General features: G+C 40.1%; 1 protein-coding gene across 1 annotated transcript in view; it reads left to right on the top strand.

Moving 5' to 3' along the window:
- The window catches only part of SYNE2 (spectrin repeat containing nuclear envelope protein 2), a 3,814,665-nt gene that overhangs the window by 3,630,108 nt on the left and 159,110 nt on the right, over positions 1-25,447 (top strand). Inside the window, exons 125-126 of the mRNA XM_044073561.1 lie at positions 2,179-2,373; positions 4,827-5,106. Of these exons, the coding sequence (XP_043929496.1) occupies positions 2,179-2,373; positions 4,827-5,106 (475 nt within the window). The remainder of the gene's footprint in view (positions 1-2,178; positions 2,374-4,826; positions 5,107-25,447) is intronic.

Raw genomic sequence — 25,447 nt, 5'->3', positions numbered from 1 at the left:
AGCCTGGCAGCTGAAGTTGGTAACTTAATGTTAGTTATTGACTTCCTGTGGTGTGGTGTTACTGTCTTTTCTTGTAGCTAATTCTGCTTCATATGAACAAGCATTCAGCAGGACACCTTCCAAAAAAAAAATCCTGTGCAAATGTAGCCTGTTGCCTTCCATGTCATTCTTGTCCCCCAAGAATTTCAGGTTTCTTGTACTTCATCACAAGCTTTTCAAGTTAATGGTTTTGTATGTTGTTTATGCCTCATACCTGAGGTTATAACCAATAATCCTGGTTGACAGGTAAATAAATAAATAAATAAAATGAACATCCAGAAAGTATGTTTCCCTTTATAAACTGTATATAAGTGTATCTCAGACAGAAACAAGAACAGTGATGTCAGGCCTCATTGTTTTCTCTCCTTCTCAATAGGATATTAAATGGATTGCTATAAAAAAGTATGTTTTAATGTCCTAGGATATCATATGTGTTAGCAAGCTCACAATCAGCAAATACGTTGATTGACACATTCCAGAAATGTATTTTCTAGTCCCTGTAGTTATATATAACAAGTTTCTATGTGTAGCTCCTTGGGTAAATATCAGTGTTGAATGTGCGGAGAGCAGTTAATGCACAGCTGTTGTAAGCGGTTCTGTCCTGATAATTCCCACCAGCTGTCTGCCCGAGGAAAGAAGGTAAAAGTTACTAAATGGATAGTGTATGTACTGAGGGGATCGATAGTAAGTACATAGATGCAAAGGGTAAGTTACAGTATTGTTTAATTAGTAGTTCTTTTTATTCTTCTAAATGCTCTACTGCATTCTCTGTTGCTTTGCTGGATTGTATTCAGATGTCTGTTACTTCATAGTTGGATTTTTATTTGTAAATATGTGGAGCTAAAAGGCATGAGCCTTTGAATGTCCAAGTACTTTCTAACATAGTCCATGACAGTTATGGTTAAGAAAACAATCAAAAAGCATATTCTGCCTTTAAACCTTAGCATATTTTGGCATTTAATGTACTTGAGGAACCCATTAAATCTCTGAAATGAAATTTACCTGTGTATTAAGCAGTTTTGAGCTGCTAGCTGAATTCAGAGTACAGTAAACTGTCAGTTAACCGGCACCCATGGGGTTAACCAGCACCCATGGGGATTGGTAGATGCCTGATAACTGTAGTTTCCGGTTGCTTGAGAGTTGCTATTAAAAATCGGCCTGACTAATACTGTACCCTATACTATTTGTTTGGTTTGATTTGTTTTTAGGCTGAGGAGAAATGGAATTTATTCTGATCTTCCTTTTTAAAACTCTAAAAACATAAGGTGGGGGGGGAACAGAAAGTGCAACACGTGAAAATTGTACTGTATTTCTTCAAATTTTTTATTTTTTTTCTGGTTGCTTGAGTTCCGGTTAACTGAGAGTTTACCGTATCCATAAAAAGTGATGCATACATGTCTAGAAGCTCACTGATGAAATCACTGTCTACAATGCAGAACTTTGGAATTGCCAGCCCACTTTAAAGTGCTTGTCTTAGTGATGCATGCATTAATGCACCTTTTTGAGAGCTTTGCTGAAATCTTTGTTTGCACAGTACTATCTTAGTGCTGGTAGCCTGGTTAAAAGCACTGTAAGAAAGTGTGCATGCATTGACACTGGCTCACAAAATCTTGAACAGCAGTACTTTACAACTGCTAGCCTAACTTGCAGTGCTAACCGAACCAATGTGTTCATTAGTTTCTGCTGAATGTGCTGGCTTGACAAGAATATAGTATAGCTGTCGTGCCAAATTTCATGCAGATACCCAGCTTGTAAGTGATACTCTCCTCTGTCAGTGGGTTACCTGTTTATTCTTTGTCCTCATTTGCCAGTCTAGTCTGTGTGTGTGTGTGTTTGTGTGTTTGCGTGTGTGTGTAAGTGTGTGTGTGTGTTTGTGTGTGTGTGTGTGTGTGTGTGTTTACGCATGTGTGTGTGTGTTTGTGTGTGTGTGTGTGTGTGTGTGTGTGTTTACGCATGTGTGTGTGTTTACGCATATGTGTGTGTGTGTGTGTGTGTGTGTGTGTGTGTGTGAGAGAGAGAGATTAGAGGGCATTTGCTTAGTCAGTGTGAAGATGATTATTTTTAATTTGAAGGTACTTAGCTTTGCTATGTAAAACTTAAACACCATTCTCTGTTTTTGTTCATTGTGCTACTGAACAGGGTTTCCAACAAGAGATCACACTGAATACCAATAAAATTGATCAGCTGATAGTGTTTGGTGAGCAGATGATCCAGAAGAGTGAGCCGATGGATGCAGTTCTGATAGAGGATGAGCTCGAGGAGCTCCATGCTTACTGCCACGAGGTGTTTGGGCGAGTCTCACGGTTCCACCAGCGACTGACCTCCAAATCTTTGGTAATAAAAAATAAAGAAATTAAATAAATAAACAGATCACTTTTTTAAACATCTGACATAGAAGGCATGATAATGCATGTGTGTGTTCAAACTGCTTCTACAGATGATGACTCTGCGTGTATGCGCACATGCATGTGCAAGTGTTTTACTTCTGCACTGTCCAATATTTCACAGAATGTCTAGATGTTTGTCTTGTGTTTTTGGTCTCTTCCTCATGAACATTGTAGTTTAACCACTGAAGACTAAAGTAATTAAATAATGACAGATAATCTTAAAAGAATATAGAGGTCTTCAGAAAAACAAAGTGGAGGTGAAATAACCCTGATGTTTGATTGTTTAAACACGGTTCATAACATCTAGGATTTCTTGTCTGTCTTGTGGTTTTTCTTTGTAAGGTTGTTGAATATTGCCTCTGGGTTTACATTAATATGATCCTTGGCTTTAGATGATTGTTACTGTTGAAGTGATACCCTGACCCCATGTGCAAAAATGGGAAAAGGGATTGAGGATGGATGGATGGATCTTTTTATATTACTGAAAACTTACAAATGGAGTTCACTGTTGTAATGGAACTGTACTAAACAGTAAAAGTCAAAAGAAGGGTTTAGCCAAAGGAAGGCACTGTCACAACTGTTTTCATCTCTCATTTTATTGTTGAAACAAAGAAAGATGTAAAGGACAGGCTGTGGTGCACTTACAGACACAGAAATTGTAAAAGAATACTGAGCATAATGAAGGGTAAGAATGGTCACTGATGGTCATTTAGAAAGTTCTAGAAGGTTACAAGGAGGGTAAGTTGGCAGCACAGTGGTGCATTAAGTAGCATTGTTGCATCAGATCAAAGGGTCCTTAAGTGGACATCAGAGCAAAGTTCCTTAGGTGGGGTGGCCTTTTTATGTAGTGTATATGGCCTTCCTTTGTTATCACGGGTTTTCTCTAGGTAGTCCACTTTCTTTCCATATCCTAAGGACCTATATTAGGTGGATTGTAGATTCTAAATTGCATTTAGGTATGCTTGCAGTATTTGTGTCATATAAAACAAAGGTCTGGTAATTTACGTCCATTCCCTTTTTCTCTAGTATACTCTCTAGATGGTGGTGGCTCTTTATAGGTTCACTTTAGAAGAGTCAGAGGAAGCTGGACAGGGACAAGGGATGGTAAGAAGGGAAAAGAAATGGAATATGATGCTGAAAAACAAAGCTGATTTAGTACCTGGAATTTCCAATCAAGGGCTTTGAAGTGGACACATACATGACATCCTGTCACTGATACAGGTTATACTGTGCAGGCATATGGGTTATCATTGAAAAAGAAACTTGAGTATATAGAGATTCTGATGTAAAATATGGTGCAAATCTCTTACCAAACTAATTAGTCATTTTTAATTATGGAAGGGCACATAAGAAAGGTCACATTTATATGTGGGCCATAGAGTATTTCTCAAAGCACAGAATAACTTTGGGGATTGGGAAGGTGTTTTGGTGATTATAAACATGCTGTAAGGATACCTAGCTGTTATAATAATAAGCCTCTCAGAACATCTCTTGGATCTTACTCAAAGTTCGTTGTTTTTTTTTGTTTGTTTGTAGCTGTGGAACTAGATTTACTAACATTGCACATTGACTTTAACTAATAGTATAGAGGAAAAATTGCTACATACCCACCTCATTTCTTTAACCACTGTGCTTTTACAATTTAAACCGTATTTGTGTTACTCGAAGACAAATGCATTGCACTTATTTGCCCAATTTATTTACCAAAAAAATTTTTTTTTTCACCAGTTCCTCATGCTAACCATTGAGCACTGTGTCTCTGCGGACCCATTCATTCCCCACAGATGACAGTTTAGTGAGCCAGGATTGGGAGCTGTCATCTGTGTGTTAGGATTGTGTGGTGACCTCTGATAATATGTACTATCCTCTGCACATGCTTTTAGAACCTAAGGGGTGTTATTGGAGTGGGCTGTTGTGAAGCATGGCCTTGGCTCCATGTGCAATGTATTCAGCTGGCCCTACTTCAGTTGAGACCGTCTCTCCTGTGTGATTCTGGACCTTGCCAGTGATTAGTCCATCACTGAGAGCATCGCTAGATACATGATCCTACCTCTCGCCTCTTCTGTAGAAGAGAGACAGGCGGGTTAAACATCAGTCAGTCCTCTCCTTCCCATCCTCCTGCCAGTTTTATCAGGTACCTGAGCTAAATTCAAACTTTACTTGCTTGGGTTCAGGATTTATCCTTTTTCACCAACGTAGTTATTGTTTCATAATGTCTCTTCTGTCTTTTGAGTGAATTCTTCTTACTCACATTTTGCACAGATTTTCATTGATCTTTTTCATGGTAAGACTATGTTGGTGCACATTATCTAATGCTTATTTAGTAATACTGTTTAGCATAGCTCATTTAGTTAACTTTTGGTATGTTTCAATTTATGAAGCTAATGATATCTATTTTAGATTCCAGATGATGAAAAGGATGTGTCTGACAAAGAGACGGATGGAGATGATTCAAAAGAGATGAGTGTTTCCTGGGAAGAGAAAGTGGTTAACGTGACTCCTCCTTCACCACAACCACTTAATCAACTCATGCCACCAGCTCCTGGATATGAACGATCAGGTCGTGAAACACCAGTTAGCGTGGACTCTATTCCACTAGAGTGGGACCATACAGTGGATGTCGGTGGTTCATCATCCCATGAAGATGAAGATGAGGCAACATATTACAGTGCTCTGTCAGGTAAATGTTGTTGTTATACTGAATGTGCAAAGGAATGCATGATGTGTAATAACCATTTTCTCCTTAAATTAAAAGTTGTATTACTCCTATTAAGGACATCTTACAACCTTATTTATGACAATTGTCTTTTCATAACTCCCCTTCCACAGTTGAAAATTTCTTAACTCGCTAATACCACTGCGCTGTGGAATGTCACACCTCTAGCAGGCTGTACATGTCCTTTCATTACAGAGCATTCTGTGAAAATGCATGATAAAAAGAATAGGCCAAACAAATGTTAGTATCATGTGAACTGCAATTGCCGTTTAAATGTTACAAACAGCTGTGTGCCATCAGTAAAAGTACTATTTTAGGGATAATAGTTACTGTAGTACATTCACTGTCTTTATGTTGATACTTTATTAAAATGTGCATAAACCCTGAATTATAGTTTTCTTCAGAATTTCACAAACAACTTTTTATTTATTTATTTATTTATTTTTTATTTTTTTTTTTATTTTTATTTTACATTTGTTGACTGGGATAGTCCGACTGGGTATATGTCCATTTTCAGTGGAGGCCCAGGGAGAAAAGCTCCACATACCAAAAAAGAGACCGTACATACATTAGTGAGTGATAAACTCAGGCAGTCATGTTTAGAAAAATATAGATAAAGAATACAAGCAGATATCAATATACACAATGTGCAGACATTACATCTGATTGGCAAAGACGTATCAGAAAATGTGAACATAGAATACAGTCATATCTCATAATTCACAATACTTAGACATTCAAATGCTGTGAGACATAGATACTTGGCTAAACAGCAGGTTGGGTAGCAAGACATGTATTAGTGAAGTTGCTAGTCAGGTTTAGAACAAGAGCGCAGCCAATGAGATGTGAGGTATTGTTTGAGTTCTCTTTTAAATAGGGGTAGTGAGGCTTCCTTTGTAATGGTAGTAGGGAGTAGATTCCAGATTTTACCGGTTGAGTTGGCAAATATCACATCACCTGCAGAGTTGTTGGATTTTTGGGTCAGTATCACTAGTTTATCAGCTGAGTGTAATGGCCTGGGGCATTATGAAGGATGAGAATATTTTTGAGGGCAGGGGTGTTATCAGGTTGATGGAGTATTTTATGTGCTACTGTAAGCTAGTTGAGCTGTAGAAGGGTAGGATACTCTAGCCATCCCAGTGCTTTGAGGTTCTGGCAATGGTGGGTCCTAAAAGCCATGCCTGTAGCGAATCCGGCTATATGACTGTAACATCCTGATAATTGGTTGAGATCAGTTTTGGATAGGTTGGTGAGTACAGGGGAGGCATACATAAGGGTAGAGAGGAGGTGCGATCTTGCAATAGCTACCCTAGGTAGGGGGTTGAGGAAAGGTTTGGCTCTGTACAGGGAGCCAATTTTTTTGTTGACGGACTTAATAGTGTGATTGACACGTTTATCAAATTTAAGGCTGATATCTATTATTACTCCTAGAAGCTTTGTGTGGTCATCAGGGGAAGTAATGGTGTCATTCCTAGATTTGATGTTGAAGGAAGGAGGAGAAATTCTGTGGCTAAGGGAGAAAAGTAGTAGCTTGGTTTTGTTAGGATTTAGAAGCAGGCGGCGATTAGCTAGCCATGTTTCTACTGTGCTGAAAGTGGTCTGGGTGAGGGTTAGAAGTTTTATAGGAGAGGAGGCGGAACATATTAGCATTGAGTCATCTGCATATTGGATGCAGGTGGCTCCTGGGATGGTGGTGTGCAGATCATTGATAAAGATAGAGAAAAGAAGGGGACCTAGTATGGACCCTTATGGGACACCTAGGGTTAGAGGAAGTTGGGGTGACAGCTTGCTCTGCCATAAGACAGCCTGCTGTCTACCGTTTAGTTTGGAGTGAAACCATTGTATTGTGTGTTGGTCTAAACCGATAGTTTGTAGGGTATTGAGCAGTAGCTGATGGTTGTCCATATCGAAAGCTTTTGAGAGATCTAGGAAGAGTGCTGAAGATAGTTTGTTGTTGTTACGATGAAGATTGATGACATTAAAGAAAGAGAGAAGAGCCGTGGTGGTACTGTGGAGTAGCCTAAAGCTGAGCTGAGAGTCAGTGAGCTTTCCATTTTGAATAAGAAAGTGCATGATTTGTTTGTGTATACATCTTTCCATGATTTTAGCTAGTGGTGAAAGAATGGCTATAGGTCTAAAGTTAGATAATTTTGTGGAACTTCCTCCTTTATGGAGAGGTATAATGTGATATTTTCCATATTGCTGGGATGGATCCTTCTGAATTGGATCTGTTGATCAGAATAGAAATGGGAACTGCTATGGCATCAGCTGCGTTTTGAAGATATTCAGCTGGGAGGTGGTCGGCAGCTTAGTGTAGTAGGTTTTAGCTTTTTGAGTAAGGTCCAGATCAGGTTAGCAGGTACGGTTTGAAAGGTAAAAGTGGGTTGGGTGCATTTATGTCTTGGAAACTGCAGATTCTAGACATATGTCAGAGCTCTTTTGCTCATGAAACTGGAGCTTTCTACATGACAGCAAGAAACTCTTTTCTGGGCATTTTGAATATTTACAGAAATATAAAAAAAATGCTTATGCATGTAATTAGCACTATAAATACCTGAAATGTTGAGTATGTACAGATTCTGATGTAAAATATGGTACAAATCTCTTACCCAACTAATTAGTGCAGATATCAATAACAGCTTTCTTTAACATTATTTAAGGGGTGACTGATGCTATGCAATAGTTTACAAGTCATTTAGTTCTAGAAAATATTCATGTACCTATGAAAATATTTCATTTCTTTTTAATTATTATAAAGTGAGTATTAATCTTTGTAGTCATTTGTACATTTGATTGATTGACATTTTTTACCAGTAAAGTCTGATGAGCAGTGACAATTTGTTTTTCTGTCTCCCACCATGATAATTCATACCATATCCCTCAGTAACACATAGCTCTCTCCGTTGTAAATATAAATATGAGTGTTAAATACGAAAACAGGAATAACCGGTGACAGTTCACTTTGGGATACTTAGATGAACAAGCTCCGTATCCTTTTGTTACTTATGTCTTACCCTTTCTTATACTGTCTAATAGACAAGACAGCCCCAAAAAATGTCAGCACACCATAAGGAGCTCTGGGTATTAAGTGGAAGTGTACATAAAGGTGCTAGATATAAATGAGTTAATTACAGAGTTAGATTCTTTACCTCATTGCAGAGTTAGATTTTTCACTTTACCTGCAAAGGTAATATCCCTGTTTTTTGGCATGCTCAACCAGTTACCTTTGTAGTAATGTAACACGGCTTAATTGTCATCATGAGTGTGGCCTGCACTTCTGATTTGTTTACATTAAGGGAAGTCACCACTAACCATTCACGGGAAAAGCAAGTTTGCCCTCGGGCTTGAATATTGCTTCTCTTTATGTAGAAATTGGCATAGCCTAGGCCATTTCACACATGGCAACCCACCACACTTTGTTGATTCAGTAGTATATTCTCTTCGAAGTGTATCAGATAATCCAACTTACAAAAATATACTAGAACTTTTTCATTTTAGTGCAGCATTGTTTTAAGGGAAATTTTGCACTTTACAAAGGACTTCTTGCATCAGTTTGAAAACCGCAGTCTGCGTTATAATATCGGTATATGATTTCCATTGGAAACTTGTCAGATATGATGAGTGATCTAGTAAATGGTTAATTCATGAGCAGGAAACTGTAATAAACTCAGTAGATGTTCAAATGGAGATCACATTTTGTAATATGGGGGAGTGAACATTTTCAAATCTTTTTTTAAGAAGTGTGTGTAAACGTAAGCTTTTCACTTTTTTTTTTTAAATACAAGAACTTGTAAAGTAGTTTTTTTATGAGTGTTGTTGGAACTAATCAAGCACAGTTGTTGGTCTGTTAGGTTCACATCCTGATAAGAGATGTGCATGCTTCCATTTTCTGAATCTTATCATGAGAAGGCATCAAGGGAGTAGCTGCAGAATGTATGTTAATGCTAATATTTGTGACATTTGAGCTCACATTGATTTTGTACTTTACTGGGCACTTTAGTTTGGTTCTGCTGTATGTGATGGAATGTAGCCACAGTATCTATGGTCAGGTAGTAGTTAACATGGGGAATGGATGGAGTTTAATGAATTTGCTCATTTTTGTATGTTTTCCTTGAATTCATAGTCTTGCAGCACAGTGCAATTAAAGGAGTAGGAAATGCCAGTATAAATTCTTAAATTAGTAAAGTGTGACTGAGTATGCTTAGCTCCTAGAGCAATCTTCATAGTTGTGTTTTAACAAGGATTTTTCTTGGCGTTTTGTATAACCTATACTTCTATATAATGGCTTACTAGATTGAAGCACAACAAAGTCTGTAGTGAAAGGGACAGCTCTTGTATGTGAACTTGTGTGTGCAAGTCAGAATGGTGATTAGAAAATTCATTTTATTTTAAACTGGAAGTGCTAAATGTCAATCTCCTCCACATCTTACCGATCCACTTGGACCTCCACTAACAATGGTTTTACTCCCAGATGAACATAACCATCACCCAACATCATAAGTAAGTAAATAATTCTAATTATTGTATTTTTATGTGCAGGAGCATAACAATTGGTAGGCATGAACGATAGTCCTATGTTACAGCCAGTTGTTTTCACTGTAATAATTTGTGCACCGCTTGTCTAATTTTATTGCACATTATTGCACAGTTTAAAGCCTTTTTCTGGAAATAAATATGTCAGACTGGGTAAGGGTAGGAAATGGATAAATAAGTGTGGGGATTTTCATTTCGAGAATGAATTGGGTGCCAAACATGTATGACACTGGCCCAAGTTCATGTGAAAAATAGTTTAGATGCCCTTTGAAAGAGCCACATCAAAGCTGATTCTTTCGGCAAGGGCTTGTTATTCTTTGTCCATTAATGTTAAACAAACAGAGATGTTTTATTATTTATTCCTTATACTATAGTGATATAAGAGGTGAAAGACTTTTGACAAAAGCACAGACTCATTCAGAAAATAAAGACTCCTTAGGCCATGTAATCCTATTTCTGTACTTGGAGCATGCAAATCCTTCTTAACCAGTACTTTTCTCTCAGAACTGTATTACGTCATCCCTGGTCATTGTTTAGTTCACTCACTGAGTTTCAACTTCAACCTTCTCTAAGTTGATCTTCCTGTTATTCATTATCTCTCTGTTAAGATGTACATTGTCTTAGTTGCATTGTCCAACCTCATCTCCAGTATCTGTCCTGTTGTTCTCCTTCATCTGTAAAAGATGGATGAGTTTGATTTTCTTGGTTTCCTTAAGGTACTTAACATTGTTATTATGCCTTTCCTTCATGCTTCCTATAATGTGCAGAAGATCTGACATGTAGGCCTGGAATTTTAAAAGATAAACTGAGGTTAAGTACAAAACAGTGGCTTTTGAATCTCACTGTGAACTATTAAATCATTTTTGTAGGAGAGCTTCACCTCATGTATCTTTTCCCAATATTTTAAGAGCTGTGACCCTCTCACCCTTTCTACTTATCTGTAGTAACTCTGAGATTACTGCCCCTTGTAGTGAGGGATACTTTAAGGTCTCAGAACCTTGAATTTAGCATATATTCCTGTGTGTTTACACTTGTAGTTCCACAATTTCAAAGATCATCATTATGGTTGGTGGAATGTCAGGAGGTACTTTCTCTTTTCTGGATTATACTATACGTGATGATTCTGCTTTTCATCTGTGATCCCTTCTCCGATCTGCATCCATTGGGTGGTCTTGCAAAGAAAGACATCCAGAACTGCGTCTCCTAGTCTATTTCAAGTTTCACAAACAATCTGTAGAGAATAAAGGGAATTTCTTGTAATTAATGTTTATGAAAAGACGAGTACCTCAGCAGACTTACTTGTGGCTGTCTCACATGTCTTCCTTGTCGGGTCATCAATAGGAGTACATCTGGATTTCTTTCTCTTTTTGTTGTTGCTGTGATTTACCTTTCAATTTTTGTTTACATTTTTCAGGGGGGGGGGGGGTCTCTTTGCTTGATACACTATTTTGCAACTTTTTTTCATAAAAAAGTGGTGCAAACTGCAATTTCATAAATATTGTGCATAGTTATAGTGTAGAGGTGTAGACCAGAGGTTTAAACTTTTCAGTCTTGGAACTGTTGTCATAGCTCTTTAATTGAGAAAAGGGGGTTGGTTAAAGTTGTGTGGTTCACCGTTTGGGTGACACCTAGTCGGAGCTCTACATGTTACACCTGTGGAGCATGACCCTTTTTAGCACATGCCATCTATGTGCAAGCACGAAAGCCTAGAGAGTGTGTTCAGCTGGCAGAATGGAAGAGAACCTCATTGAGCAGTTGCTTCAGATGGGGACTGCTTCGGGGGGGGGGGGTAGGATGCCCTAGCAGACCAGTACACTAGTATGTTGCCATAATGAACAAATATGCCAATAGAGCACCCCATGCAAGAATTTATTTCACCCCACTACCTACTCCTCCTTCAGCTCTCAGCTACACATAAACTGATATACAAGTCTCATGACTGCCCTGGAATAAGCTCCTTATTCACGCTCTACAACCCTGTTAGGCCTCTGTGATCTGAACACCAATATCTTATGCAGTTCCAGAAACCCAAGCTACCTGCAGGTCAGTTATTGTACTCATGGAATATTGCTACAATATGGAATAACCTACCTCCTTCCAGCCACTTAACAACAATGCCCTTCCAACTTTAAAAGTGCACTACACAATCATCTTCTCTCCAAGTGGACATATAACTTTTCAGTTACACACTCCACCATTACTTAACTCTTCCAATTGAACCCTGAAACTCATTAATCCAGCATTTGCCAAAAAGGTATTCTTTTACAAACTTATATAACTTACTCCTGCACTGTCTTCTTTCTTCTCCCTGTCTTCTCCCTAACACCCTGCCACTGCTTCCCCTTTCTCCTCTTTATTTTGCTCTTCCTTCTCACTGCTCTCCAGTTAGTCATTATCATTCCTTCTCTCTTCCCCCTAATTACTGTCACTATTATTCACGTTTCCTTTTCTACCTTTCTTTCTCTCTCTTACCTTTCTTCCTTCCCATTTTGCAGTCATAAAGTAACACCCTGCATGTCTTTCTCATTGTTATTTTCATAGACTATAATTTATTGTTCTATTTTTAATGCTAAACCCTTATTCCTTTTTTCTTGTATTCTGTTCTGTATTGTATCCTGTTTTTAATGTCCCCTATACTTGCACCATGTGTAATCTTTTGTATTACTATTTTTTTATCAGGTTTATGGCATGCTATGTGATTACTATGACATTTTTTTAAATTTGTAATCTGAATGTACTTGGTAATGTCTTTGACTTTTTTTAAATTGAAATCTATGTATGTTTTTGCAATTCTTTTTCTTTCATTGGAGCCTTTCTCCCCGGGCTTCCACTGAAAATGGGCTGTCCTGGCCCAGTGGACTTTCCTGGTAAACAAATGCAAATAAACAAAAAATAAATATTTTGTTTAATATTTGTTTACCAGGAAAGTCTGACTGGGAACAGAGCCCATTTTCAGTGGAGGCCCGGGGAGAAAAGCTCCAGAATAATAAACAACTAACAATGATACAAGACTACAACAATGATGTAAGAATGCAACAATATAATGTATAGAAAGCAATACAAAGTATACAAAATGTACAATAAATTACAGCAGTAGTAAAATTACAAAAAAATTACATTGAGAAATGTTCCTACAAAGGACATAAATTATAATTCCTAATTTCACATAAATTAAAGGGTAGATTATTTTACATAGTGAGGAATCAGAGCGTCTTGCATATTAATATAAAGACTTACACTTTCAAATGTTGTAATGTTTACAGTGATTACCAGAACATATAAATAAGCTTGTAACAGAATGATCTAATCTGAAGAATAGCAACTGACATGAGTGGATAAGAGTTAATAATATTTCCAGGACTAGTAGGAGAGAGTAAGATTTAGTTTATTAGTATAATCACAGTAAGACGCTGTCCGGTTCGATTCTCAGCTAGCGCATCTTCTGCGTGGAGACATGCGTGAATGGGCGTACCTTCGTTGAAGGTTGTGTGCCAGGGCTGGCAACACGGCTCGTAAAAATCAACTGCCAATCATTAGCGGACCGGAGTTCCACTGTGGCGACCCCTAACAGGGAAAAGCCGCAAGACACACACACACACACACACACACACACACACACACACACACACACACACACACACACACTATAATGAAAACAATCACATAGACATATATGAGACATTTTGCATTATAGGTTTACAAACTGATAACCTGTATTTACAACATTTAAATATGAATATAAGACTGGGGCGGCCGCGGTGGTGCAGCGGTTAGCATTGCCGCCTCACAGCAAGAGGTTCTCCAGTTTGATCCTCAGCTGAGGTGTCTTCTGTGCGGAGTCTGCATGTCTACCTGTGGTCGCGTGGGTTTCCTCCAGGTGCTCCGGTTTCTTCCCACATACCAAAGGCATGCTGTAAGTGGATTGGACACTCTAAATTGTCCCTAGGTGTGAGTGCATGCGTGTGTGCCTTCTGTGGAAGGTTGGGTGCTGGGCTGGCAACTCAACACCATAAAACTCCACTGCCAATCATGAGCGGACAGGTGATCCGCTGTGGCGACCCCTAACTGGGAAAGGCCGAAAGAAGAAGTAGATGTAGGTAAAGAGTTAGGGAGCAAGGAAAAGTGGATAGATTGAGAAGATGAGGGAGAAGAGAGAGTGGATGATCATGGTATTAGTGGGTAGGAAAGGAAAAAGGTAGGTCTAAGCTAGGTCATTTGTGAAGAGGGGGAGGAGAAGTAAGGGGTAATAGAAGATTTATTTTACATGAGTTGGACATAAAGTGGATGAAGTGTAGATTAGGAAATAAGAAAGGTAGGTAGGTTAGGAGTTAGCCAGGGGTAGAACAAGAGCATAGCCAGTTTTTACTCTGGTATTCCTTGATTAGTTTCTAAAAGTGAGTTGGATTAACAGTAGATAAGATAGGCTGAGGGATGGCATTCCACATTTTGGAAATATAGTTGGAGTAAAGAGAGTCACCAGCAGTATGAATGGGTTGTATGATGCTCACCTAACCCAGATATGCCTTGGTATTGCTGTCCCCAATGGAAAAAGAGTCAGTGAAATTAAAGAAATTGCAGCATTGCCACTCATTTTTTTTTAACTATTATTCCTTATCTCAGTTACAATGAACTCAGTCATATAAGGTGTATGTGTGTGAAGGTACATGCAAGGCTTGTCCCTCCCCTATTATCTTAAAGTGTTTATTTGAATTTGTGATGAATGTGTGGTTGCCTGAAAGCACTATTTGTTTGAGTGCTGCAGGAGTGACCCTTTATGTACTTGCAGATGAGATAAAAAAAACAGTTGTTTTGCAGTCATGTGTAAGGTGATGTATTCCAGGGAGTGGGAAGTCCAGCTGACAGTAGAAACTGACCTCACACCTATAGTCAAAAGATAAAGAACCAGGACTGAATGAAGTACTACCATTGAAGCCGATTCTAAAGAGGCGTCACCTGAGAAGATGAATATGATTGGGCACTCCCCCTCTTTCAATACAAGTGATTGGTGAGCTGATAAGTGAGAAGATTATGAATGGGAATGGACAAACTGCAGCTTGTAAGCGGAATTTTTAATAAGGCGTAGCGCTAAAGGTTGATCCTGACTGCACATTCCTCTTATTTAGTTAAAGTTATGATTGGATATGGACAGATCTGAAGAAGGCGAAAGCTGAAAGCACTCATCTTGTGTTACCTTATTTTAACCATATTTTAATCAATAAAATTCCATTGTGGCATCCCTTCTTGTTTTACTTTTTATAGTCAAAAGATAATTACTACTATTTGAAAACAGAATTTGGAAGTTTTCCTCCTCTTTCAGTGATGCCACATTACTTTCCAGCCCACTGAAGCAATTTTGGAGCAACTGCAGTTTCGTGGAGCCATAGAAGGAGGATTTACTGAAGTTTTTTTCTAGTCTCCCCCGTCCCCCCCAAAAAAAAAGTGACCACCCCTAAAGACCTGTCCTGGCCCTGTACAGAGTGAGCAAGTGCCTAAAAGTTAAAACTTTCAAAATGTTAACCTTCTACACTGCCTTTCACTTACTCAGTTAGGGTAACGGGCACTTGCATTTACATTCCCATTTAGAGAGAACCCAACAGTCCCCCACTTTGAGGCAGGAACAGAATACTATTCGTTTAACTTCCTGCAACTTGATCAATCTGTAGTGTCCAGAGTTTTCACCAAATGGGTAGCCTGAGATTTGGCCAGATGCAGGACCAAAGGGAGAGAGATAGATCCCTAGCTGAGTAAATACTTGATCCAAGCAGCTTCATGGGTCCCTTTACCAAATGGTTCAGTGTCTGATTAGCCTAGTCTTATCCTTGAGCCCCCACAAGTCCTGTAGGACACCACCATCTACTAAGACATTCCTGGCAATGGCCTATACACCGGAAATGAGCAGACTGTCTCTTCCTTATGAGAAAGTTCTTTTCTTGAATAATTTCTTTGCCTAAATAGCCAGAATATACACCCGACAGCAGGAGCCTTCTTTAAGGCACAGAGTTAACTACATATCTTCATTCCAGTGGTTCTTTTGACCCGCATTATTTGAGAAAACTGGATTCCAATTAAAATCTGTGGATCTTAATTGCAGTCTTCTGAACTGCAAAAATTAAGTGCAAATTTATATTTATTTATTTTATTTTACATTTGTTAACCGGGAAAAGTCCGACTGGATACAGGTCCATTTTCAGCGGAGGCCCGGGGAGAAAAGCTCCAGGTGTACAGTAGTATATTACTAATTACTAGTAAATTATAGTGAAAAATATTACAGTGAAATTACAAAAATGGAAATTTTAAAATATGTATAGATAGGGACAATTTCCAGTCACACATTTATTTTAACAATATATATAGGCAGGTACAATATTAAGTCACATACACACAAGATAGGTTGCTAGTAAGTTATCTAAGAAAGAAAAAGTGAAATCCTTCTCATTTTTTCATAGGAAAGAGTTACACAAAATTGTAAGTGATTAGTGGCTCACTGACATACTCTTGTGAGGCTCACGTACAGATTCTGTCAGTTTGGGGTTAGTCAGGGTTAGTACAGGGACAAAGCCAATGTGTTTGCAGGTATTTTTTAAGAGATGTTTTGGGGTAAGGAGGGGTCATTGGTGAGTTCCGCAGAAGATGGTTCCAGGTTTTTTCCGACAGAGTTAGAGAATAGTGATGTCCTGCTGAATTATTGGATCTAACAGCCTGCACTAGTACTTTGTTGGAAAAGCGAAGAGTCTTTAGATTACTGTAGGGGGTAATAATGTTTTTCAGTACTGGTGTACTGTCTAGGTTGTAGAGAATTTTATGTATAGTTATTGGTTGGGTAATTCTAGCCAGCCTAATGATTGGAGGTTAACACAGTGATGTTTTCTAAAAGCTGACCCTGTGGCAAATCTTGCAATGTTATTGTAGCAGCTATTCAATTTGTTGAGATTTGATTTGGATAGATTAGCAAAGTTGGTTGAAGCATAAAAAAGGGTTGATAGCAGATGTGTACGGGCAATAACAGCTCTGGTGGATGGGGTTAGGAATTGCTTGATCCTATATAAAGAGAGTAGTTTTTTGTTGACTGTTTTAGTAGTTTTGTCTATGTGAGCATCAAACTTAAGGTTATTGTCTATGATTACTCCCAGTAGTTTAGTGCTAGGTTCTGGGGAAATTATGGTACCATTGTTAGCTGTTATTGTGAGGGGTGGTAAGGAGATCTTGCGATTGGGGGAGAAGAGCAGTAGTTTGGTTTTGTTTGGGTTTAGTAATAGTCTGCGACCTGTCAGCCAGTTCTTTACTTGGTTGAAAGTGATTTGTGATATAGCTTGTAGATCTGAGGGTGAGGTGTCAGAGCAGATTAAGGTGGAGTCATCTGCGTACTGAATACAAGTTGCATTTGAGATGACTTTATGCAGGTCATTAATAAATAAGGAGAATAAGAGGGGACCCAGAATAGATCTTTTAGGGACTCCGAGAGTGACTGGTAGAAGGGATGACAGATTCTCTTTCCATAGTACAGCTTGTTGTCTGTCACTTGGGTAAGAATGAAACCAGTTTATTGCTAGGTTGTCTATGGGGAGTGATTGTAGTGTGTCTAAGAGTAACTGGCGGTTTACCATATCAAATTCATTGGATAGGTCTAGGAAGAGAGCAGAGGAGAGCTTGTTATTACTGCGGTTTTGATTTATTGTATTAGAGAAGGAGAGAAGGGTTGAGGTAGTGCTATGGTAGGGTCTAAATCCATGTTGGGAGGGGGTTAGGAGAGAGTTTTGATTCAGATAGGCAAGAAGTTGCTTATGAATACAATTTTTTCCATTATTTTAGCCAAGGGAGATAGGATTGCTATAGGCCTGTAATTAGAAAGTTCAGTGGAGTCTCCCCCTTTGTGTAGAGGAATAATGTGGGAGGTTTTCCAGATGGAGGGGATATAGGTTTCCATAACTGTTCTATTGATTAAAACCAAAATGGGGTATGCTATTTCATTGGCTGCATTTTGGAGATCTTCAGCAGGTAGTAGCTCTGCTGAGAGGGTGGTGGGTTTCAGCTTCTTCAGTAAGGACTTAATGAAAGATGCTGGCACTGGTTCGAGCTTGAAGGGGATTTGATTATCAGTTGTGGGTTTGGTGGTAATTAGAGTATTGTGTGATAGTTTGTTGGCTAGGGATTGCACTGTTTCAGTAAAGAAAGTATTAAAGGTATTGGCAACAGTCTTGGGAGGTTGTTGGAGTGTAGTTAGTGGGGTAGGGGTAGTTGACTGACCTGGGCGGAGTAGTTTATTAATGCCTGACTAGAATTTTTGTGGTTGGTTTTGGTGTTTTTGTTGTAGATTACAGTAGTATTTCTTTTTATCTAATATAATAACCTTCTTAGTATCATTCCTCAACTGTTTATACAAGAGGTGGTCTTTTGGTGATCTAGTGGTTCTCCAGGTGAACCACACTTTGTTTCTGCTAATAACTTTTTGTCTTTTATCCTTGGATAGCCATAGTGCGAGATTGTTATTAGTTCTAATAGTACGTTTGGGAGCATAGTTGTCAAGGATAGCAAGAAATGTAGAGTTGAAGTATGTGACTGCTTCATCTAGAGGAAGTAGTGATAGGTTGGACCAGTTACAAGAGTTAAGCTCATTCAGGAAATTAGATTAAATGAAGTTCTTAGTATTTCTAATGGTTTTAAAGGTCGATTGATGAGGGATGTCATTTCTTTTTCTAATTATATATGTGAGGGAGTGATCACTAAAATCTTCAGGTAGGGTGCTTGCTTTGTGTAGCTGGGGTGGATTGTTTATTAATATCCAGTCAAGGATGCTTTCCTTATTGTTGGGCTTATTAAGTCTGATAGGTGATGAGATTAACTGAGAGAAGCCATGCAGGTTTATATGGGTTGAGAGGAAGTCTGCAGCTCAAGTATACTAATCGATATTAATGTCTCTGAGAATAATCGTTTCTTGGGGGTAGTTAGTGGACAACCATTGGAGGATACTCTCCAAGGTATTTATGTTGTCACCTGGGGGAATATAGATACAAACAATGTGTATAGATTTGTGTTTGTTGATTTGTACTTTTGCGAATAGTATTTCTGCATTGTTAGTGATCTGGGTATTTGGACTACTAATTTTGGATACTTCCAAGAGTGGATTTGTATAAGATGGCTACCCCCCTCCTTTTTTGAGATACGATCAAACCTTACTATATTGTATCCTGGGGGTAGAACTTCATTATCAATGGTAGTTGGTTTGAGCCAGAGTTTCGGAAAGGCATAAAATGTCAGGAGAGTGGATATCAAGGAAGGCATGTAAGTAGTGAGTTTTCTTGTTTAAACTTCTAATGTTTAGATGACAGACTAAGAATGAATTGTTGGCCTTATTTGAGTTCCATAGGCTAGTAAGGTTGTTGTTTGTGGGATTTGTAGTAACAATTGGGTTGGGCCTGGATTAGGGTGGATGTCACCATCTACTATGAGGTTAGGTAGCAGTCTAGTAATAAGTTTCTGGAGTTTTAACAAGAATTTGTAATAGGTTTTAGTCCTGGGGCTAATATATGAGACATGAATGGGATGTTGAGGTTTTGTATTACTGGAGTTAGGTGAGGAGTGGGATAGTAATGGGTTAAAATTATGTGCTGGGTTAGAAGATATGGTAGTATGTGTAGGGAAGTGTGTGGCAGGGAGGTGTTAGGTGTTCATAGGCTGTGAGAAGGTAGAGAATAATAAGTGGGGGTAAGAGGTAGTAAATGGGATTAGATTTTAAAGGTGTGTTACAAGTAAGTGGAGGCATTCTAGGGTGATTTAGTACTGTATGTTAAGAAGAAGAGTGAGTGGCTTACTAAACAAGGTGTAGTGAGAGTTTGGAGATAAGTTGTAGTGAGGGACTGGTGTGGGTTAAAGTGTTAAAATGGGTGTTGTTAATAAGGGAATATAGAGGAATTGATTGAGATGAGTGGGAGTGGCTAGTGGGGAATAAGAGTAGGCGTATTGGGGATAGGTGGGAATTGGGGGCAGGATAGGGGAGCGGAGTGAGCCTGCAAGGCGAACGGAGCGGGAAGAGCCAAAGGAAGGTAGAAGGCAGGTCTGCCTGGAAACAATCAGAAGAGTAGAGTGCAAGTTAGAAGGTGAGTATATAGTATTGCTCATAGGTTCATAGATTCATACTAGGCTGTCTGCCCTACGGCATTTATAAGCCTAGCCAGTGTGTTTGGCTTTTGGCACCCATTTTAAATTAATTTTGCTATGCCCTTTTTCGAGGTTAGTATACTGTGCCTCTGTCTAACAGTGACACAGAAGTGATACCCGGGGTAAACCTACGATCTCCCATCCACTCATCAAGATTCCTCTTGAAGAGAGTCAATGAGGGACTCTGCCTAACCTGGACTGGGATTTTATTCCAGAGTGAAGGGAGCCTCTGGGTTATGAATCTGTCCCTCCAGCAGGTCTTATTTATTTCAGTGCTGAGTTTCAAGTCTCTCGAGCGCATAGCTCGATGGGATTTGGATTTTCTGAGGTGCAGCATGTCCATTAATTCCGGGTTGGACATGGCTTTATACGAGAGGCACAGATCGCCTCTGAGCAGGCAGTATGCCACTGAGTAGAGCTGGAGTTTCTTTAACCGGGCAGCATATGGCATCTGTTTGAGCCCTTTGATCCTCTTGGTGAGGTACTTTTGGGGTCTTTCCAGTTGCTGCAGGTGTCTGGTAAGGTACATCCCAAAAGGGGTGTTGTACTCAATTATGGGCCTGATGAGGGATGAGTAAAGAGGCACAATGACCTCCCCTGATCTAGATGTGAATCCCTTCATGATTAGGTGGGCTATATAAAATGTTTTTCTAACCACTTTGGCCACGTGGTTTTCAAATGAGAGATTGCTAGCAGTTTGGGTCCCCAGGTCCCTAATTACTTCTTCCGTACGTAATGGATTACCACCTATGTGGTAATTTGTGGGCAATTTGTTTTTGCCAAAGGGGATGACTATACACTTTTTGGAGTTTAGCTTGAGGCCATGGCTCTGGCACTAGTTATCTGTTTCTATGAGGCCCTTTTGTAGGATGCTTGTGTCGGCTGGAGAGTCGATTATGGCGCCTAGTTTGCAGTCATCTGCAAACTTAGTCAGCCACAGTCCTTCCGTGTTGGCCTGTACCTCCGAGAAGTATACACCGAACAAGAGAGGTCCCAGGACTGAGCCTTGAGGGATGCCACTTGTAATTGGTTTGGAGTCTGACATGGCTCCAGCAATTCTAACCATGTGGGTTCTGTCCTTGAGCCAGTTTGCAACCCACCTAGTGACATAGGGGTTTATATTTAAGCTGGTGAGCTTATCTATAATGCCCGAGTGGGGTATTGTATCGAAGGCTTTTGTGAGGTCCAGGTAGGCTGTGTGGACCACCTTCCCCTCGTCAATGGCCTTGGTGACTGTTTCAAAGAAATCAACCAGATTTAAGAGGCAGGATCTGCCCTTAACAAAGCCAAACTGGGTAGGATCCAGTGTCTGTAGGTCCCCAATATTTTTATTTATGAGGTCCATGATGTTCCTTTCCATAGCTTTGCAGACCAAGCTAGTCAGGCTTATGGGGCGATAGTTTCCAGGATCCGTTGAGGCACCACCTTTGTGGAGAGGGACCACTGTTGCTGTACGCCACTGTTTGGGTACATATCCTGTAGTAAGGCTGAGATTGAACAGTAGTTTTATTTTTGGGTTTAGCTCTTCTTGGAGTTCATGTAGGATGCAGCCCGGGACACCGTCTGGTCCCATTGATGCTGTGTTGTTTGCTTTGGAGAGGGCGGCTCTTACCTGAGCATCTGAGATGTCAGGGGGGCAGCACTCTGCTGGGATAGATATTTGCCCTTTTGGTGGGGAGGGGGGGGAGTTTGCTCTGAACCTGTCAGCTAGGATGTTGGCAATGTCTGTGGGTTCAGTGTATTTTTTGTCATTTTGGACTAATTCTGAGCATATCTGGGAATTCCCACCCAGGTTCCTAACATAACTAAAGAAAGCCTTGTGATTATCCTTAGTGTCCTGTGCAATTTTTCTCTTGAAGCTGGCCTTAGACGATTTTATGAGTGCCCATAGTTTTTTGCTAATACTGATCAGAGATGCCTTCCCTTTTTGGGATTTTGCTCTATCATGTAGTAGCTTCTTCCTTCTATTGTATAGTTTGTTTATGGCTGGGGTCCACCAGACAAGACGCCTGCCTTTGGAGGATTGGGTCTTGGTTTTATTTGGGATTGCATGATCCATACATTCCTGAAGGTGTTCATAGAATGCGTTTATAAAGGATTCTGCTGTCTGGGCCGTATTTTCCACAGGCCCGGGGGCTTTGAAGGATTCCACTTCAGTTTTGAGGAATGTGATATTTGCTTTACAGAAGTTTTTCACTGTGGTTTTCTGGGCAGGGGGTGGGGTCGGGATGTGAATATCTAGTGAGATTAGTTTATGGTCTGATCTTACCAGTGAGGAATACACTTCTGGTCTGGAGCATAGAGCCCCCATGTTGGTGATGATCAGGTCCAGTATGTTTTCCCCTCTTGTGGGAGTGGTAACAAGTTGTTCCATAGCATTTGAGTTTATAAATTCTAGGAACCTTTGGGCTAGGGTGTTGGAGCTAGAGTAATGCTCCCAGTCTATGTTTGGGTAGTTGAAGTTGCCCAATATAATGGTGTTTGGAGAGACCTTCATATTTTCCAGTGTTCTCAGGAAGGCCGAGTGGGGTTCCTGGGTTTGGGAGGGTGGTCTGTAGCAGGCTATAAACTGGAAGGCAGTTTTACCCACTGTTAGTTGCACATGGATAGTCTCTGATGCTTCGTGCTGTGCCACCAACCTGGAGGGTGTGGGTATCTTTGACGAATATTGATACTCCCCCTCCTTTTGTGGTTCGGTCCAAGTTTTGGGGCCGAAAAGCATGGTATGAGGTTTAACCTGGTAGTGCTGGGGTGCTCTCGGGAGCCTTGAACCAGGTTTCTGTTACTGCACAGATATCGATGTTCTCCATGCTAAGGAGAGTTTTGAGTGCGTGTATCTTGAGGTTTAGACTTCTGGCGTTGAGTAGCATTACTCTTAGTTTCTTATCCCTTGTGATACCTATGGAGGTGGGTTTGTCTTTTGAGCCTTGCCTAAAAAAGGCACTATAGGGGTGGCAAGAGCCTTTGCCAATATCCGAAAGCTCAGGGGTGACAGGTGCAAGCCGTCCCTAGTGCAGCATCGTGGCTTGTCGAGCATGTCATCCCAGGCTGACAGGCATTGGATCCCCTTTGAATGACACCAATACTTAAGCCAATTGTTGAAATTGATCACCTTGTCTTCATATTGTGGCATCATTCTTGGTGAGGGTAAGATGCTACTCAAGGTCAGGGTCATACCGGCCTGGGCTACATGCTCAGAGAGCTCCTCTATGTCTCTTCATGTAGTCCAGGGAGGTACGTTTCAGGTCATTCACACCAGCATGGACAATGACTGAGTCATATTTGTACTTGCCTTGGAGTGACCTGAGTGCTTGTGTTATGTGGCGGATCCTAGTGCCCGACAGGCAGCTCACCATGACCTTCTCCTTGTTCAGCCTGGTGAGCGGAATGTCAGTGTGCCTGACAATAGAGTCACCTATTACAAGTGTATCAGGTGTGTTGTTTAGCCTTAAGGGCTGTGACTGTTTGGCACACTGGCTTTGTGAGCTATGTGTTGCATGTGTTTTGTTTTGGGGTAGCGGTTGCTTGGGCGTCTGCTTTGGAGGTCTCTGCTGCTTAGGCAGATTTTTATTTAGAGCCTCCGAGTATGTTTTTGTGTGTTTATGTGTTTGGTTTGCTGTCGTGGTAGGTCTATGCGAGACTGGAATTGTAGTGAGTGTGGTTTCCTTCTCCTCCTGACTGGTTACGCCAGTACTGAGTTGAGAGAGCTTAGCCTCCAGTTTGGCTGTATGGTTGCATCTCTCACATGTGTTGGAATTTGTTGGGAGGAGGAGAGGGTTGTCTGTGTACATGAGGCAGTTGTAACATTACCTCAAGATTCCCAGATTCACCAGCTGGACCGGAAAGGAGATTGACAACTGACCTTTGGACATGCTAGAATATTATTGGGAATTCCTTTATAATTGAAAAAAGGGCCAATGGGGAACAAGGTACTCAAGGGGAGTTTGTGAGGGTGTAGTGCTTTTAATAGTTAGAATACAAATAGTTAGAATGCAAATAAGAGCAGAAAGGTTTGGAGGACCACACAGGGCACAAATTACATAGACAGCTATACTTATGGAAAGTCAGAGAGGAAAGCCTGAGATGGACTAGACAGTGAGAGAAAGGAGGGAGAGCGAAGATATACTAGCAGCAAGGAGCAGGAGAAAAACAAAGTTGAGATAATAGTAATACAAGGCAGTAAGTGGGAGACTTCAGTCAGTAAGAAAAGGCAGAAATGCTGTTGAGAGAGGCTTTGGACATAAGGTCCGGGGAGGAGAAGAGTTAGGATGGTAAAATAGCACAGAAACAGTATACAGGCTGAGGGTAGCTATAGAGATAGAACAGGGGCTGCAGAATATATACCAACCCCCAAAACTATGGTGTCTCAGTATTCCTGTGTTCCAGAGCAGTGCACACTTAAAGTTATATATAGTTGAACCTCACTGGGTTTATGCATTTGGCATTATTGATGTATGATGCTCTTGCTTTGTGAACATTGTATATTGGGAAACTTGGACTTCTAATTTCAGTAACAGTTGTTTCTATCAAATAAGCTTCATTTTTTTTGTGATTTATGGAACAATTACTGGACTTTTAATTTTTAGTTTAATTCAGCTAGTAGTGTTAATCAGTAGCACGTCAAAGTTGTTCTGCTGTATTTAATTATTAGTCATATAATCATTACTTTGAGTTTAGTTATAAATGTATAGGGATTAGGCACTTAAGAAAAGAAATGAAGTTGACGCGATCTTTGATGACATGGGAACTGGCCTTAAAGTGGGGAGTGCACCTCATGACTACATACACCCCACAAGCTGAGCAGGTCTTTCTGTAATCTGCATGACTGGAGATGTAGCTGGCCTTAGGCATAGGCCAACTAGGTGGCAGCCTAGGGCACTGCTCTAATAGGGGTGCTTTTCCTGTAGTTTGGATGGTGTAGGTAGACCAGGATGGGGGAACCGGGTGGTGGTGGGGGGCACCGTGGAGCCCTTTTGCCTAAGGCACCAATTGACCAAAGACAGGTCCTAACTGAAGATTGAACACGCATATCTTTGTACAATGGTTCATAGGTAGGAGGTCCCATATATGAGCTTGTTTGTTTTGCAAGATTATCACAAACAAAAGATTGGTATTTATTTTTGTATTTATTTTAATTGAAAGCCATCCTGGGAGGCCTGGCCAGTGAATACCTTCTCCATTTTGTTGAGTGGGAATCTGTTGCGCATACATTCCATCCTTTCTTCTAAAGGATACTCCTAAGCAGAAAGTCTGTCTTGGAAGACCTTCTTCTTGATAACTATTACATCTACCAGAAGAATCTCTTAAGTTGCAAGCCTAGAGGTGCAAGGAACTTTTGTCCCTTTTTTTAAAAGGTGGCAGTGCTTGAATTAAATCAAAACATTCACCTGCTGATTTTCCATCCTTGACCACAGAACAAATAGGGATAGTGCATATAGTAGCAGTACACAGACAGTTAAAAGTATTACACTGAGAGGACAGAGGAATTTGCAGGTCAGCTCTTGGCCTGATTTATGTCAGATAAGCGAGGAAGACCAGTATCTAAGCATACTTTATGCAAATGGCCAGCTAACTACATTAAATTGTGTTATGCCATATGCCTACCATGGCAAAGAAC

The sequence above is a fragment of the Protopterus annectens genome, chromosome 6.part0, assembly GCF_019279795.1.
Source record: "Protopterus annectens isolate FY-2018-M chromosome 6.part0, PAN1.0, whole genome shotgun sequence".
Lineage (NCBI taxonomy): Eukaryota > Metazoa > Chordata > Ceratodontiformes > Protopteridae > Protopterus > Protopterus annectens.
The sequence above is the reverse complement of the archived record's forward strand: the minus strand, read 5'-3'. Positions and strand labels throughout refer to the sequence as shown.